The sequence below is a fragment of the Ctenopharyngodon idella genome, chromosome 17 (assembly GCF_019924925.1).
Source record: "Ctenopharyngodon idella isolate HZGC_01 chromosome 17, HZGC01, whole genome shotgun sequence".
Classification (NCBI taxonomy): domain Eukaryota; kingdom Metazoa; phylum Chordata; class Actinopteri; order Cypriniformes; family Xenocyprididae; genus Ctenopharyngodon; species Ctenopharyngodon idella.
Window position 1 is genome coordinate 29376559 of NC_067236.1, and position 18338 is coordinate 29394896.

At 38.2% G+C, this 18338-nt stretch overlaps 1 protein-coding gene across 12 annotated transcripts in view; it reads right to left on the reverse strand.

Moving 5' to 3' along the window:
- ralgapa1 (Ral GTPase activating protein catalytic subunit alpha 1) overlaps positions 1-18338 on the reverse strand; it is an 81454-nt gene that overhangs the window by 19169 nt on the left and 43947 nt on the right. For all 12 annotated transcript variants that reach the window (XM_051868067.1, XM_051868064.1, XM_051868068.1 and 9 more), the window contains 10 exons: positions 17681-17791; positions 17522-17590; positions 15999-16130; positions 15681-15864; positions 12327-13314; positions 9442-9513; positions 9129-9252; positions 8858-9013; positions 3583-3741; positions 1552-1679 (listed from right to left, as the gene is read on the reverse strand). In XM_051868067.1, the coding sequence (XP_051724027.1) occupies positions 1552-1679; positions 3583-3741; positions 8858-9013; positions 9129-9252; positions 9442-9513; positions 12327-13314; positions 15681-15864; positions 15999-16130; positions 17522-17590; positions 17681-17791 (2123 nt within the window). The remainder of the gene's footprint in view (positions 1-1551; positions 1680-3582; positions 3742-8857; positions 9014-9128; positions 9253-9441; positions 9514-12326; positions 13315-15680; positions 15865-15998; positions 16131-17521; positions 17591-17680; positions 17792-18338) is intronic.

Here is an 18338-nt window from a genome sequence, read left to right on the forward strand (position 1 = left end):
TACTGATAATCGTCATTTTCTCTGCATGAGATTCTCCAGCTTTGTTGCTGTTGAGCAACTGAAGCATGAGCTGTTAAAGCTCCGCCCTCTTCTGGAAAGGGGACTGGGAGCAGCAGCTAATTTGTATTTAAAGGGACACACACAAAAACGGCGTGTTTTTGCTCACACCCAAATAGGGGCAAATTTGACAAGCTATAATAAATGATCTGTGGGGTATTTTGAGCTGAAACTTCACAGACACATTCTGGGGATATCAGAGACTTATATTACACCTTGTGAAAAGAGGCATGATAAGTCCCCTTTAAAAGTGCTCTTTTCTTATTAAAATGATAATGATGATGGTGATGATGATGAGGGTCAAAAGAGCTGACTGTCAATGATTTTCTTGTCTGATATGGCTCAGGTTCGTCCTACATATAAATCTATGGAATTTTTCTCGTTCGCCACTTAGAAAAGCAACAGCACACCATTCCACAACCATTAGTCACATGATTTGAGATATGCAGGACATGTACAGGTCCAAATCCCTTTCCTTAAAACATGAGCAATAGAATTACCCTTTGCAAGCACCACTAATTATTAGGGCTGTAAATCAATTTTCATAAACAAATTGTAATTAATCTGAATGCATTAAATTGATCAAAAGTGACAGTAAAGACATTTATAATGTTACAAAAGATTTCAAACAAAATCTTCTTTTCTATTTCTCAAAGAATCCTGGAAAAATGCATCATGGTTTTGCCAAAAAGTACTGGATCATGTGACACTGTGGCTGCCGAAAACTCAGCTTTGACATCATAGGGATAAATTACACTTTAAAAAAAAAAAATCAAAATAGTAAACAGTTATTTTAAATTGTAATAATGTTTCACAGCAATATTACTTAAATAAATGCAGCCTTAGTAAGCATAAAAGACTTCTTTCAAAAAAAAACCCAAAGTTTTGAATGGTAGTGCACATGAAGCTACTTTTGTTAAACGTTCCATATGGGTTTGATTTATAAAAAAACAACTTCTATTAAAGCTTTTCACTACTTTGACAGCCCTGATAATTATGTAAAGGTAAACAAGCAAACGCTAGTACTTATATAAGCTTTTTTTAAGATACAATGTATGTTGTGCATATATAAATATCACTAAAAAAGGGGTTGAAAAGACCCAAACATTAAGATTAAGAACCACAGCAGAGATTCAGATTGTGTGACGGAGGAAAAACAGCAAATTGCCAGAGAAGGATTTCAAAAGCAAATGGCAGTGCATCATGGTTAGCAGGCACTGAGGGGTGATCAGAATGATTCCATCACCCGCCTGACTGGGTGAGCAGAGAGCGGTGCTCTACATGTGCAGAGCTGAGAAATAAGATGTCAATAATTATCGAGCGGCTCTACCTGCTCCCGCTCTGAGAGGGAGACCAACCTGACCGCTTGCAAGTCAATCCGTATATATGTGAGCCAGGTCTGTACGGCAGGAGGAGAGAGAGCAGAAAACGTACCAACAAATGATAATAGGCTTCATGACAAAATGTGCACTCATTAGTCTGGGAAAAGGATACAAATTTTGGTAAAGAGGAATGAGGGATTTTAGAGCTCTGCTGGCGTTGATGGCTGTGGCTCGCACCACTGTGGGTAAGATATTTCCATCCACTATGGCTCCATCAAACAAAGGACCGAAGAATGGCACCTGTGGAAAGTGAGATGACATGATATATGAACACTTATTGGACTGTGAAGAGCAAAATGTGAGACAGGAATAAAATACACATTTCGATCATTATAAAGGGCTATTCACACACCCACAAGTCCACATTTTCAGCATGAAAAATGTGCATGACAAAATTGTAAAACAAAACAATGAATCTCTATTAACTCCTTCACACACTGAGTCTAAAATATCATATTGTGATGGTCTGTTTTTTATATTTTGATCCATTTGATTTTATACACTAGTTCAGTGTCACATGATTCTTCAGAAATCATTCTAAAATATTGATGTTCTTCACAAGGAACATTTCTTACTATTATCAATGTTGAAAACAATGTTGTGCAGCTTAATATTTTTATGGTAACTGTGATAGCTTTTTTCCCAGAATTTTTTGATGAATTGAGAGTTCAAAAGAACAGCATTTATTTGAAACCGAAATCTTTTGTAACATTATAAATGTCTTAAATGTCATTTATGTGTCCTTGCTGAATAAAAGTATTAATTACAAAAATAAAATAAAAAATCTTACTGACCCCAAACGTTTGAACAAGTGTATTTTATTTGTTCTCACATACCAAATATTTTATTTAGTATATTCAAGTATCTAAAATTATTTTTTTTTCAGTCAGAGTGAATAGTTTTGGTATAAAAATTGTTTGCAAATACATAGTCGTATTAGAATTTCTATGAACAAGCCTTTACACAGCATATAAGCTAGTAGTTTTATCCTTCAAATAAAAGGAGGCATGGAAATGTCAAAACCTTCGACGTATTTCAGCCGGTTACATAAAAACCCCTGACATTAAGCAGAAAAGACACAGTGAATAGCCCTCATGCACTGAAATGGGGTCTAAATGGACTTTCATAAAAGCCAGGCCTCGTCTTTCTTTATCTCTCCATCTTTCTACATTTCCTCAGACTACATGAAAGACTGTGCCTCTCGTCTCAGATCCATCTCCACAGCGGAATTCGATTCTGAGAATCCCATTCATTCAATTAGCCCTGACATAACTGAGCAGGAAGCAATGGCTGGTAGTGCCCAAAGACAGATATGCTTCCACTGTCTCCTGTACGAAGCATTGAGCTCATTTACAGAAAAACAAATGGGCGTGATGCACAAACAAACATCTCTATTTTACTGTATATCGATCTCTTTCTTTGACATTCGTTAAAATCGTTTTTTTTTCCCCTCAAAGTGTGCGCCGAGGGTTTTGGGGACTTTGGATGCATTTAGCCAATAGGCCCGTCAGACAGTTTGCTTCAAATAACCGGTTCAAAAAACGTGCTAAAAAGAGTCAAAGGTGTCAAATTTTCTTATTAGGTTTTTAAGGTTTATACACTACCGTTCAAAAGTTGGTAAGATTTTTAAAAATGTCTTTAAGAGAAGTCTTTTGTTTAAACAAAAATACAGTAAAAACATTTGTACTGTGAAATAATATTACCATTTAAAATAACTTTCTATTTTAATTTATTTTAAAATGTCATTTATTCCTGTGTTTGCAAAGCTGAATTTTCAGCATCTTTAATCCAGTCTTCAGTGTCACATGATTCTTCAGAAATCATTCTAATATGTTGTTTTGGCACATAGGAAACATTTATTATTATTATCACAGTTAAAATTGAAAACATTTAAAAAATGACTCCGAACTTATAACAGTAGAGTATAATTCAACATATCATGCCATCCCTCAGTTTTTCCTCAAAGTTTTCTAATGGAATCAAGTGATTTAAATATGTTTTACAAATCTATTTGAACTAAATAAAATAAAAAACTCTTTGTTTATGACATGTCTAGTTACAGACAGGAATCAAAAGTAATTAAATGATGGTTTTGTTCGTCTGAACCGTTACATCAGCATTCCTTTTTCAGTGTTGAGCTCACCTCAGGTTTTTTGATGATCTGGATGCTGTACATGTGGTTCTTCATTGGGTATATGATGATGAGCACGTCTCCAAACTCAGTAGGAATGATGCCTCTCCGGTAGTCTCGCGAATGCTCGGACCACACAATGTGCACTTCATCGTTACCCAGGTGTCTTAACTGTATGGAGAGAGTGGATACATAGGAGATGCAATTTAGATTATACTTTTGTCCAAACATACGGTTCCTCTACAGTAACCTCAGGCGGAATGGTGATACCTCACATTGTTTGTGAAGTTCACATCCATAATACAACTGTATGTATTGTTTACACTGCAAAAGTGCAAGAAGCCTTAAGCTTGTGTGCCAGTCATACTTTATGACCATCACGTTCTCTAAAACAAAACTAACTGGTCTGAATTGAATCTAAACTGTGCGTTGTCTGAGCCGTGGTGCAGCGCTATCTAGTACAGCATTTATTAACCTTGCGCTGTGACAGTTGAGAGAACGGCCACCCTGTCTCCCTCTTCCCTTCTCATCTATCTTCCCACGATCACTCCATCTTTCTGGGACCCGCTCAATCACTGCCATGGCCATGGGCGCAGTGACCCGTCAACTGTCCCGAGCGACGGCCGCAACCTTTATGCAACTAATGACAAACTCTGTCCTTTGGACTCAGTCATTTTTTAACTGCAGTGTTCTGCTCTGCAGCAACGCCTGAAGTTATTTAAAACAGTACGGGTCATAGGAAGACTAGCTTGTAAAATAATTAATTAGTATAAGGGCAATCAATTTATAATGTAAACATAAAAAAAACACATATACAGTGCTTAAATTTATTAGACCACCTGTCAGAATAAATAGAAAGCACAAATATTTTAGGAAACTGTCAAAAACTTGTTTAAAACTAAAACTTTTATTTTCATTTATTAGGCACATAAAAAAATGAAATAACTAAATAGTCTTTATTCACACATAACACAAAAAAATTATATATTTTATTTTTATTTTGTATTGCCTCCTTTGGCCATTTTTGCTGGCATTGTTTGTATGTACTTTTCCACAGTCTCTGTTGTTATTTACTTTCAAATAGTTTCTAGTTGTTCCAAAAGACTTGCTTTTGATGAAAATTTTGTGTGATCGATTGATTAATTGATTGATAGTTAGTTTAAGGCAGCTGTGTCACAAACCTTACAGTGGGTGGTGGTCTAATAAATTTGTTATATATATATATATATATATTTTTTTTTTTTTATGGACTATAAACATTTATGGCCGATTATTTTTTTCAATTCACTTGCAATTGGCAAGTGTGGCAAAAAGTTAATATTGGATCCTTTAGAGTGCATGTTAGTGTTAGGCAATAAAAAGTGCATAAAACCACAGCTGTAAAGGAAGGGAAAAAAAGCAGAAAAATAAATGTGTGTGCGTGTGGCACCGGCGGTCGCGCTGACACGCTTTAGTGTCTAGTTAACATGGTTTAGAGTTGCTATCGGAAGATCGTGCTCTGGATAGCCTCTCCAGCAGCCCTTGCAAATCCAATTTGCCTCTGAGGAGTCATGATAGGCGATGCAGCACAGGGACGGACCCAATCTAATTTGGGCGGAATAAAGCCGTGTGTGGCGTGGAGGTCCCCTCAGCTCCCCTGCAGGGCAGGGACGGCAGTCCAAAACCCTTCCACCGGGCCCAGCAACCCCGCACATCACTTCACCCCACGCCTTGTGCTCAAATTACAGCCATGAATTACATCCAGCCTTCAGCTGCACTGCCGCAGACCGGCGGCTGCCATTTCGTTCCAGGGTGTGTGTCCGTGTGACAAAATGATTGGAGTTTTATTGGACGATAAGGTGGTCTGGACTGAGAGATTTTCTTTCATCTGGGCCATCTTTGTTTAATCATGTAATATCATTCTGAGAAATGCCACATTCGCTTGGTGGCCCGTGGTGCAGATCGTGGCAACGTTGCAAGAGAAATTCAAACGGCCTGTCCTCAATGTGATAAGATGATATAGATCTGCATTAGATTTATTATTGCATGATGTGCTCTGTCACCTCTATGACACAAAATGTAGCAGGAAAGAAATGTCTGAATTATTAAAAAAAAAAAGTGATCGGCGTAACTAGAGCATAAATCCAGGGTTTTACAGTGTTAAAGGGAGTTACTTTGAATATCTTCGGATCGGAACTCTCTCTGATGACTGTCAGAATCACAGCTGACAGACGTAAATGCGATAACTTTTTGTTGTGTCGAACACAACAAATATTTTCACCTCAGAGAAGAAAGTGCATTGTATTTCATGTCACTTTTTACGTAATTTTTATCTTTATTTTAATCTTAATTTTTATTAAGAGTGGGATTTTTTTTTTTTTATTCTTTTGTGGCCTATTTGAACAACATCAGGGTGAAAAAAAATTAATTTAAGGGTGAAAAAACTCTTGAAGACTTCTACATGAAAATGTCCTCTTATGACTTAACATGTGAAATGAGCAAAAATAAGCATTTAATAGCCATTGATGTATACATTTTGACCTGGTTTCATTTCTTAAATCACCTACTTTACATGATTCAATCGATCCACAATCAAATACTTGTAAACAAAAAGTCCAGCACTTGAATATCCTATTTCACTTTTAAGATATTAGATAAGATATTAGATAAATAGTTGCAAACACATTTCAGTTTGCCTTGATGTTAAAAAAAAAAAAAAAAAATCCACTTCATCTTTCATCCGTGCAAGCATCAAACATCTTTTTTTTTTTTTTTTTTTTAAACAGTGGGCCCTGAAAATGGACCTTACATCTTGTCACCCTTCTGCAAAGCCAATTACAGCCCAGCATCTTCCCGACAATATCCCATAACCCCCTTTCAGCATACCTGCTCAGCTCATAAAAACAGAGAAGACACAAAAAGCTGTAGGCGAGACCATTTAGATTAAACGTGGTAATCTAATTATAGCCCCCCTTTCCCACCCTAACTAACGCCCCATGAAACGTCCCTCTCATGGTCCACTGTAGCCCTCCCTCCCTCTCCACTGTGTCACTCGCCGGAATATCACATTTCTATCAGTGTTCATTAATAAGTCTTTGGGGCGCATTAGCACCTTATCGCCTCGTCTCTGCCCCAGAAGACGTATGAGTGAGGAAGTGAGGGGACAGCTCTAATGACAAGCGATTGGTCATTCGGCATGGGGCTGGCTGCTCCACAAACAACCCCATATCACAGCCTTCCAGCCAAGCTCATTAAGGATAATGCTGCACATTATTAGATTTGTGCTGCCCATGTGAACAGAAAAAAATACCCATGCAGACAGAAATTTGCGGGTGTTTCTTCAACTACTGACACTTTAATGCCCCATGGGTTGTTTTTTATTAAAACTAATAGCTTTCAACATTGTACTTTTTGTTATATGAAGGTCACATTAAAACGGACTTGGTAACTTTTTACAATGCCTCAATTGTTTTGATTTTGCTACTAGATTGTATTGTTTACCTTTTTCCCAGACCCAGAATTTCTTCTTAAAATGTGAAAATCAATCTTAAAAATATTATTTTTTAAACTATGATCATCTTTAAAAAATAATCATAACACATTTAAAACTTTATTATGTGACAAAATGATCACATTTTTGATCAAATGTACAGACATGGACTGTGTACAGACATTAACTGTTTGTTAGTGGTGGTGTCATTACCATCACAAACAACAATTTTGCCAATACTAATAATAATAACAATAAAAGCTAACGCACTTGTTCACCAAGCAGACAAAAGTCAGTGGACAAAGTGTGCTTGAGATGAAATATAAAACTTGATGTGAAGTAAAAAAGGTAAATATAACTTGAACAGAATATTTTAATAACATAATTTACAATCAACTTCTAATTTTGTCAATTTAAGCAAGAAAATATCAATTAGCCTTAGCAAGTCTGTACTTTCTTTTTTTTCAAAAATGTTTTTTTGAGTCATCATTTCCACTGAATCCTATTAAACTACATAATTTGCGATGTGATTCACTGCTGGATTTTATTAGTAAACAAAAAAATAAACTAGTCAGAACGTAAAAAGTGTGTTTTAAGAGCATTTAATTTATAAAAGCCCACAGGCCAAAAAAGTGGCCATAGTTGAAGAAACAGCAGAGTAGAAAAAGAAAAATGTAGCAATGTTTCTCCGTGAGGTCACATCGACTGCGAGGAACAGTGAGAAAAAGAAAGGGTGCGACACCCCTCTTTAAATAAAAGAGAGACAGAGATAAAAGCCAGTGGGTGAGGCAGAACGAGAGAATAAAGTACGGCTGTTAGGAGTCATTACTCTCTCTTTTTCTCTGTTCTGATAGTAGAGAGGACCTTTTCTCTCTACAGGGAACCCAGAAACACAAAAGTGCCGCTCTCGGCAGGTATAAGTGTCCCACCCCTCAGATTAGCCTGGGCTAGGTTTAATGACAAGGTGTGAACGCACAGGTCAGTGAGGTTCAGTATCCCACTTCACCCACAGCACAGGAAGAGAAGAGCTGCACTGCTGGAGAAAACTCAAGACAGAAGAATGAAAGAAAAGAAATCACACAGACTACAGTCTAAAAGGCCTTCCACAGGTGAACAGGCAGGGGGAAAGTTTAACTCTTTAGAGAATCAACAGTTTTTGAGTGATGGAAAACAGGATTTTTTCTTTTCCTTTGAGATTAGTGTACTATGTAGATATGTTTATGACGCAAAGCTCCCATCCCAGTTGGTGAAGCTGCAAAAATTAGTCATTTAGATGTTTTGTATCCCCCTGACTTTCATTGTATGGATTGAAATGTTCTTCAAAATATGTGTTTTGCAGAAATTAAAATCATACAGAACGCAGAGGCTATTTACAATAAAGTCCTAAAGGTACAGTAGCAACAGCTTTTTTTTTTTTTTTTTTTTTTTTAATTCTAAGGATCAGAGATGTGGTAGAAATCAGTGTTGTAACTGCTGAATAAAACTATTAAAATGGTTTGTTAATTGCAAACTAAAAATAAATATAAAATACAAATATTAAATGAAAAAAAAAAAAAAAGAGAAATGTTGCATTGGCAACTAACAGAAATGAAGTTGAAGGGGGAAATAAAAATAAAATCTATAAGGAAATATAAAAAAAAAAAACTAATAAAAACAAAAGCACATAACAAAATTAATAAAACTAAAATTAAACCTTAAAGTATAAAAAGCTAATTCAAAATATTAATAAATACTATAATAGTATCTAAACAAAAATTGGTCATGTAACCCAAATAAAATCATGAATTTACTTTGAAATGGCATCTTTTACAAGTTCACCTTTTTAGTGAGCGAGTCGTCGGAGTCCGGAGGCATGCGTGTGGAAACATGGAACATCACTTCAACTGTAGAGGTGGCAAAGTAGGGCATGGTCAAACCCGTGCTCTTGTTCCGCTGCAGGCCGCCCATGAAACCACAATGGCTCGTTAGGTTCACCTGAACACAAAGGAAAAGAGTTTGTCGGGGCCCATGTATAAATATCCTATAAAACACTACAATTAATGCTTAAATATACAAGACAATATCACATAATTAATTGTCAAGATCTTACCTCCCAGCCCAGGCCTGACACAAAGTCTTCATACGCCTGACTCCCAGCTGTGTTGGACAGAATTGAGTGCTTGTCTTCCTGCCCCTCTGCCACATAAAACACAGCAATCTTGTGTGTTTCACGACTGCAGAAAGTAAATAGAGAAGAAAGCAAATTTAGGAGCCAAACAGGAGTACACTTTCATGAAGGTGGTCTCTCAGACTATAGAAAATAACAGCTACAGTAAACGATATCATTTTTCACCTCTGCCCTTACAACAACATTCCTAATGGCTTTAAAGAAACAACACTGGATAAAAAGTAGCATAACATACCACTGCCTTGAATCCAGATTCTTCAGCTCTCTCAGTAGTTTTTCATTCTTCTTCAGCAGGTGGAAACTGTTCCTAGAGATGGGACATTTTAACATAAGAGCTAATGGAGAGAAATATTCTACAAAATTACTCATTTTTGATCACTTCAGGTTAATTAGTGATCAACAACATCTATATATTGAAAAAGAAAGAAGGTAGATAAAATAAACAGATAGATACATAGATAAATAAATAAAGAACAATAGACAAAAAAACAGACAGACGGATAGAACAACATAAAGATAAAAAAATAGAGGCATATAGGTATATAAAACGATAGAACAATAGAGAGATGATAGATTTATGATAGACTGTTTTGATGCCCTTGGTATGGTCCACGGACTTCATTTAGAGAAGCGCTGCTCTAGACTGTGCGTTAGATATCTTTCATTATGTGCCTGCCTGCTTAATTATAGTCTTCCTTGTTTTTCTCACAGACTCCTGGGAAAGTCTGACCTCGCAAATGAAACGCAAATAAAAACAAAAACAATAGAAGAGCCTATGTGGAAAAACATCTTAGATGAACCATAAAATGAAAAACCTTCACATGATGCCATAAAAAGAAACAAACAAAAAATAAATAAATAAAAATAAATATATATATATATATATATATATATATATATATATATATATATATAAAATGATAAAGCAACTTTTTTTCTGTCTGCAGCTTTTATAGTTCAGTTACTTTCTCCCTTTCCCCCGCTTTATCATTTCCTCCCTCCAAGTGGCCGCATGAGTCATGTGGAAAAGCCACACGATGCTCTCTAAAAGGACTTTTTGTTTTGTTCTCCTTTTCTTTGAGCAGGGGTCTCTTTATTAGCTTGTTGCAATGTAATGGTCTTCATTTTCTCCATTGAAAGTGAGCCATTTCAGGAGGCGAACGCGTGAACGGCATAAAAGGCTGACATTAGGTGCGCGCTCACACACACAATGAGCCGGCGGATTGCAATGCCTTAGTCTCTGACCACGGATAAATGATACATGAATGCCTGGAGAGCGGCAGCAGGACAATTCCTCATTAAACAGCCCCTATGCATTTTCTCCCAGCTCTCCAACTCATAATAACCCTCCAGCCACATTCGAAAGGTAGCAGCCTTTTTATTTTCACCCGGCGTATCAGGCAAGAATGAAAAGTACCGCGGCTGCTCGGCAGATAACAGACCCCTCAAGAATTAATCCCCCCATAAAAGCTGCGTACGTGCACACACACCCCGTACCCGGAGCTGTTGAAGAAAAGCCCCCCTCCCGCCCCCGCCCCGACAACTCTATGAGGGAATGGTGAAAAAACAATTTTCCTGCATTAATCTCATAACACAGAGCATGTATATCATGAAAATTAATGCCATTACATTCAAGGAGAAAAATAACCCCAATTTTCCAATTATTTGTCATCCGGAAATATTTAACCATTCTCTGTAATACCACAAAATGGAATGGGATTGAACCTTTACAGTGAAATGCAATGTGGGGAACCATTATGAATTAGGGAGGGGGATGGACACTGAGACTGAGCAGTAAGTGAGCAGCACTGTAGCATCTATTGGTGGATAAGCTAATCAAAAAGATGTTGACTGTTTAAAGCAGATTAACACGGCTCTGCACAATCAGGGAGAGGTGCGAGCAAACAGGATGTTTACATGTATTATCTGCCTTCAACAACGTCACCCAGATTGTGCTAACAAACTCCAGCAAAACAATGTAGTGATTCTCTTAGGGGGGGAAAATGGCAGGGTGGTTTGATGAAGTATTGCTGAACGCTTAATTCACATAATTTTAACTCCAAAAGATTAAACTTTTTTATATGGCGGTTAAACTAGTTAAGCTACGATAAAGACATAATAGAATTGACAGAATCATGGTTTGTGGAATTCGCCTCTGTGATTTGTAATAAACTGTCCAAAAACTCAATGTTAACCAAAAAGGGGACTATTTTTGGTAATATTTTGTATTTTATTAAATCAATGTACCATCTATTTCAACAAATCTTGATTGCATTGATTGAAGGCTCACACGCTCAAACAACAAATAATAAAACAGTTCTCTGTTCATTTTTAGGTAGACATGAAAGTAATGACTTGGGGTTCAGTTTGTGAAGAACTGCAATGCTCGATAGTATTACTTGAGACAGGCTTTTTTTTTTTTAAATACATCTTTAAAATACGTGGCACTCCAAGTGCTGAACTCCCACTAATTATGGTAATCTGCAGGTAGTGCAAAACAGTGTTTTTCAATGAGTAAATTTTTGGGTTTTCTGCAAAAATCATATAACAACAAAGCCTGTCATTTTCTTCTTAAGAAAAAAAATAAGATGTCCTTAAAAAAAAAAAAATAGTTGAGAACTTGAAATTTTTTCTCAAGTTTTTCATGAATCTGGTCTTCGGACTTCTAAAAAACTTCTAAGTTCTCAGTTAGCAACTCTAGCGTAGGGAAACCACACTTGCCCACCATAAGGCCTGGTGTTTGCAAGTGGACATTTTCTGAAGGATCGCTCCTATAGATGTTCGACATCACAAATTTTTAGCTACCATCCCAAACCTGTAACCAGTAGGGTATACCAGTGTTTCCCAATCCTGTTCCTGGAGGCACCCCAATACTCTTGCTAATCAAACACACTAGAATCAAATCATTAAAATAGTCCAAGTAGTGAAATGGAAGGGTCAGATAAGGGAGACATCCAAAATGTGTATTGTTGGGATGCCTCCAGTGACAAGGTTGGTAAACACTAGGGTACACCACCCCAAAGAACATTTGTTACAAATAGGATTTGTACCCGTGGATACCCTAATGGATTTCCAGGCGTTTGCAACTACAATGTGTGTTTTCACGGTAATGAGTCTTACCTCTTCTCCCAGGAGTTCATGCCCAGTATGTTGAGGAGCAGTTTGCAGTAGTAGAAGGCTGACTGGGGTCTCTGCGGGCTTGGCTCTTGCTGCACTACGGCCCTCATGTTCAGCTCATTCCCACGATGCAGCGTGAAGTCCCGCTCCTCGGCACACTGCTTCAGGATGGCATTGATGACGTCGTTCTCCTGCTTCTCGGACACGCAGGTGGGTTGCGGGGCTGGAATGTTCAGTGGTGCACCAGTACATTGTAGGCACTCTGGGCTGGAGTATCCCAGGTACTGCAGCATCTCGTCCAGAGCATCCTCCCCATCCTGCAGGGAGTCCCAGCTCGGGATCACCTCTCTGCACCGCCGTTTGGCCTGTGGGGCCATTAGTTCCAGACCCGCCTCTTCCTCCTCGTCCTCTTCCTCAAGTTCTTCCTCCTCCCTGTCTTCTTTCATCTCGTCCTCGTGCTCATCTAGGTCCTCCTCATTCTCCTGAAAAGCTTCATCCTCTGGTTCTTCTTGACTGCCTTTCTCTAGACTGTCCTCATCTCTGCCACGCTCTCTACCACCCCCTCCTTGATTGGAGGATGTGTAGAGGTGCAAAGTTTGACTAGGCATGATGCAATGAGGTGGACCATACAGTACAGCCGAGTCCCAGGAGTGTTTGCCGGAAATGTCTCTCACGATCACCCGAACGCAGGCACTGGTGGTCGTAAGGCCAGCTGACATCCCGCCACCAGGCAGGCCGTCCTCTGCCCGGATTTGTAGGTAGGACAGCAGGGTGGTACCATTAAGCACGAAGAACTGCAAGTTGGGTGCATCAAAGAGTTCTTGGGTCAGGTCTGCGCTCTCGCTGTACGGGTTATCCTGGTTCTCGCACACCTGGCTGGTCAAAGTGGCCGGACCACCACTCATTGGACAGTGACCCAGGTGGTTGACCAGGTGAGATATCACCGTGCGTGCCGCAATTGAAATCAGGCCTTGCTGAATACGGCTCCTCACTACAAACAGACAGAAATAGAAAGACGTATTTGTAACATGAAATTTTCATAGATTTCCAAAGACAATTAGAGTGCCCATTATTCACATCTCCCACTCCTTAAGTGTTAATTTATGAAATATTTGGGCTAATTTAAACATGCTTTCAGTGACTATGAACAGGGAAGTTCTCTCAGCTTAAGTTTAATCATCTTAAGCACTCTTAGTTTAAATTCATTTGGAAACTACAGAATTTCATCATCTTAATTAACATTGTGTTGACAAATCAGTATTATGTCAGTTATTCCAGTTATTTTTAGCTGTACAAAACAGCTCGTTATGCTGCTTGATATTGCAAACTGGTATTTATTACCATATTATTTTAATGTATTGCCTTAATTATAAACATGCTGGTTTGTAGCGCAAACAGTTTAACAGTTTACTGCACTTTGATATTCTTCTCGTTATTTCCTTATAGTGGCTAATAAATCGGAAATCTCACACATTCAAAGAAAACACCTTATTTCTGCGTTAAAAAATATGGTGGATAAAAGTGAGATTATATATATATAATCTCACCTGTAGCTAACCTGTAGCAACAGTGAGATATATATATATATAGACAGACTGCAGTGATGACAAGGTGTCAGAAACAAGTAAAGGAAAAAAGTTTAAGCAATTGTTTCATCAGGGATGTAGCGATTTTCAGATCTATCAGTGTTAAACTCCTGCAGAGCGGGGATGAGTGAAGGTGCAGACAGCTCGTGTGAATACGGGGACATTAGGGTGTGATAAAGAATGCAGGATGCCTGGCGAGAGGTGCAGATGCCTTGATGCTGGTAAGAAGCTCCCACCGGAGACGCTCCCTTTACACACTGCCAGAACTTACAAAGAAACCATGCAGAGAGCAGCCCAATACCAGTACACTCGACGTGCCAGAGGCCCACTACCCCCAATCAACACACCACACCAATCACATTCAGCGACACCCTCCATAGCCTTAATGAGCCAAAACATTCTTAGACTGGAGCTCTCAGGGGGAGGGATTTTATCCTGATGAAGCAGTCTTCTGTTCAGACCACCTCAGCTGCAGAGTGCCCTCTGATACAGCAAGAATTCAGCGCTAGGAGTAAGAGTAATTTCAAGAGTAATGGAGGTAGGAAAGTGGTGGACACATGTCTCACTCAGGGTTGTAATGATTAGACATTTTCGTCTGATGGAGAGAAACACAGCACCGGCAGCACAGGAAACCAGCACCCTGCTGTCAATCTCAAGCCCATCCTCTCCCTGATACACACTGAAACTGGTATGAGGGACCAAACCGATTCATTGATGAAGACATTTAGAATGAAGACATTCCTGCTTCTGATTTGTTCTACTACTGTTCTACTTGTTTTAAGACAGGTTTTACAGAAAGTGATAAAGATGGGAGAAACATGGGTGAGTGGTGGTTAACACTGCGTCAAGTCCAATTCTTCTATGTCAATCCATGTTTTTGTCTTAACCTGTAGCAACAGTGAGAAATGATCAATTCAGTTCTATGTTAATCTGAGTAAAAAGCTGCTATGTAATGAAAAGTTAGAAAAGAATTTCGTTAGTCATCTTGGGTAGCTCCGCCCACAGTGACATCTCATTGGGGCAATACATTTTTGCAATAAATCAATAAATGATTTGAGCGATTCTGAGATTTTCCGATTGCATCTCGATTCTCTCTATAATCGTTTCTGAGCTTAGTTTTTAACAGCAGACGGCACTGCGTGCTTTAGAAGAAACAGCTGTCCTATGCTTGCTTCCAATTCCTTTACACACACCACTTGAACCTTCTATAAAATAATCATTCATAAAGTTCAAAAAGGTTGAAGCGAATTACAAGGGTGTTTGCAGTGAACTGTTTACATTAATCTTGTGTCATAAAAGCATTCTAAGGTGCAAGTACATTCTCAGACTCAGCCGAACACACGAGTGCTCTTCAGCGCTCTTCTTCATGAGCATTTGAGCGCGCGGTTAAAAACTAGCCTAGAGTGCCATCTGCTGTTAAAAACTAAGCTCAGAATTAATTCAAGAGAGTATCGCGATGCATTCAGAAAATCTCAGAATTGATCCACAAATCGAGACTAATCGATTTATTGTCCTAGCCCTAGTGCAAAAATGGAAAATGGTGCTTTTCGTAGCTGCATATTAAACAGTTAATCGTTCTGATTGGCTGCCTTGTGATTTTGCTTTCTGTGAGAACAGAATGACTTGTCATGTCACACCTGGTTAGGACATGGTGTAAGAAAAGGAGAAAGACAAAAGAGCAGAACCTGACTGAAATATCAGATACATAAACACAACGATGAAATGGATGAGATGAAAAGAAGGTCTAAACAAGTACAAGACATGAACTCACCTTCAGTGACGGGCTGCAATTTGGAGGAGCGTTCAGAGTCAGGTGAATGGAGTGGCTCTGGCTCCTTCAGGTTCTCCAGTAGTAGAAAAGGGTCATAGTCTGGGCTGCATAAGTCTGACAGGTGAATGGGGAAGTAATTGGGGTTATTGAAGCTCTGTGCCCCATACACACAGCCATGGAGGACCTGTAAAATGGACAAAGGGGTTAGAAATACAAAGAAATAAAGCATAATGCACACACATCTTTAGCTGTTTCACAGGGTCTTAATTTACAGATAAAAATGATATTAAATAGATGATGTGAGGATTGGTCTCATACTTTATAGATGCAGCTTAGGACAGACTTGTCAGTCTTCTCCTTGTCTGAGGCACCTTGGACTGGCTGGAGGAGAGTTTTTGGAGGTAGAGCCATCACCCAGTCCAGCAAACATAGCAGCAGAGACACAACCAGCTGGAAAGAGAGTTTTATATATATATAGGACACTATAGTTCATTTATGTAAGTGAGGATAGCAAAATAAAGTAAACTGTGACATATTATACCCAAAATATTTTCATACAGTGGACTACCAGTAAAATTGATAAAAATTTGGAACCAAAAATTATTCAGACACTTTGACCTGACCATGTTTTGCTTAAGTTGCTTAAGTGACATAAGAATATTTTTTTTTTTCCTGACACAGTTTAACTCTGAGATCTTGTCATATTTTATTAACATTTTTTTTTTTTTAATTATAGTGAATAAACTGTATTAAAAACTGTATTAATGAATGAAATGTTCAAGGTGTCTGAATAAATTTTGGTTTGACTGTGTGTGTGTATATAAGAAAAACTGTGAAATTATTAAAATGTAAAATAAATGCTTCGGATTTCAATATATTTTAAAATGTAATTTATTCCTGTGATGGCAAAAGCAGAACTTTCAGCATCATTACAGTCTTCAGTGTCACATGATCATTTTAATCACTTTAAGAAATCATTTTAATATGGTGATCATGAAAAATTTCTTATTATCAATGTTGAAAGCAGTTGAGCTGCTTAATATTTCTGTTAAAACATTTGTTGAAACAGGGATAGATTTTTTAAATAAACAGCATTTATTGGAAATATATATATATATATATATATATATATATATATATATATATATATTTGTAACAATGATAAAGTCTTTACTGTGACTTCTGATCAATTTATTGCATCCTTGCTGAAACAAGGTATTACTAAAAAATGTGTGTGTATATAGGAATTACATTCTGGTGTATAATTGTGAAAAGTCAAATCTGGTGACCAAGACAGTAAACGAAAGTACACCCAATTCAGCATCACCCTCATGTCACCCAAAACCAGAATGGCAATTTCAGCCTATTCCTCACAGAAACAGCTATCAATCTGCTTAGACTAAGAACATAGGGTGCAAGTCATTGCACAGCATTTCTTTTTTAGTAAGAACATGAAAATGACTTGATATGTTGCATCAAGCTAGGACAAAGTGTTAACCCCCTCTACTTTTTATTTAGAGGAAAGCACACAGGAGAGGAAATGATGTAGAGAGTGAGGGGGTATAAGACCAGACAAGTAGAATACAAACAACTTCCTTTGTATTGAAAAGAGCAGCCTAGACATTCTGTAAAATAACGCTTTTTGTGTATTCAATAGAAGAAAAAAAATAATATTTAGAATTGAAAAGATACGAAGGTGAGCAGAATTTTCCTTTTTAGGTATACTTTCTCTTTAATAAAAATCATCATAAACTGTTGGCCGAACAAAACAAGCATTCATTTCACATTTATATGAGTGTGTTCTTTCATTGTTTTGGGGTGCACATGTTAATGAGACATACCCTCTTGTCCAGCTCATGAGGGGAGGACTCTGTGACTGGAAGAAGGTAAGTGATGGTTGCAATAAGGACCTAAAAAAGCAGGAAATTAATGTTACTTTCTAACAAATCACATCAGGCTCAACTTAAAATACAGCTCACTTGCAGTGTGACTGACTTTACCTCCACTATTTTCTTTGGAGTGTTAGGCGGGAATTTCTGCAGTTCGTCAACGTAGTTTATGAGCAGGTGCAAAATGTCCGAGGCCACCAGGGCAACGGTTTTATTTGAGAACTGCAAGAAAGGTATTAATGGTTAAAATAGAAGCAATCAGCAACTTTAATGTGCTCAGACATGTGTGGTGCAAAACAACAAAATTGTAGGCCTCATTTGAGCTGATTAAGACGGGATGAGTCTTTGCCTAATTCTACTTCATGGAACGCACCCAAAAGAGAGAGACCCTCACGTCTAACCCTCCACTGACAACAGATTCTCAGAAAAGCCAATAAAATCGACCCGATCACAAACAGGCTTTTCTGATTGGAACAGAGTTTGAGTATGTGTGTGTCTGTTGGCCCTAGCCTTCATTTCAGACAGAAATGTAATAATTCCTCGAACTCTCTGAAGCGTACATTCTTCAGTGGATTAGCCTTCTGTCTGTGAGAAGCAGAGAAGCCAAACATGTTGACGGTCCAGATTTAGGAAGGCTGGTAGGGGTGGGTGCAGGGAGTATGGAATAATCTTCTTCTGGATGAACAGAACACACTTGTGCCAGTGCAGTGAGCCCAGGCATCAGGAACGGCTTCAGAAGACTCAGGCCAAGGGCAATGCCATCATTTCT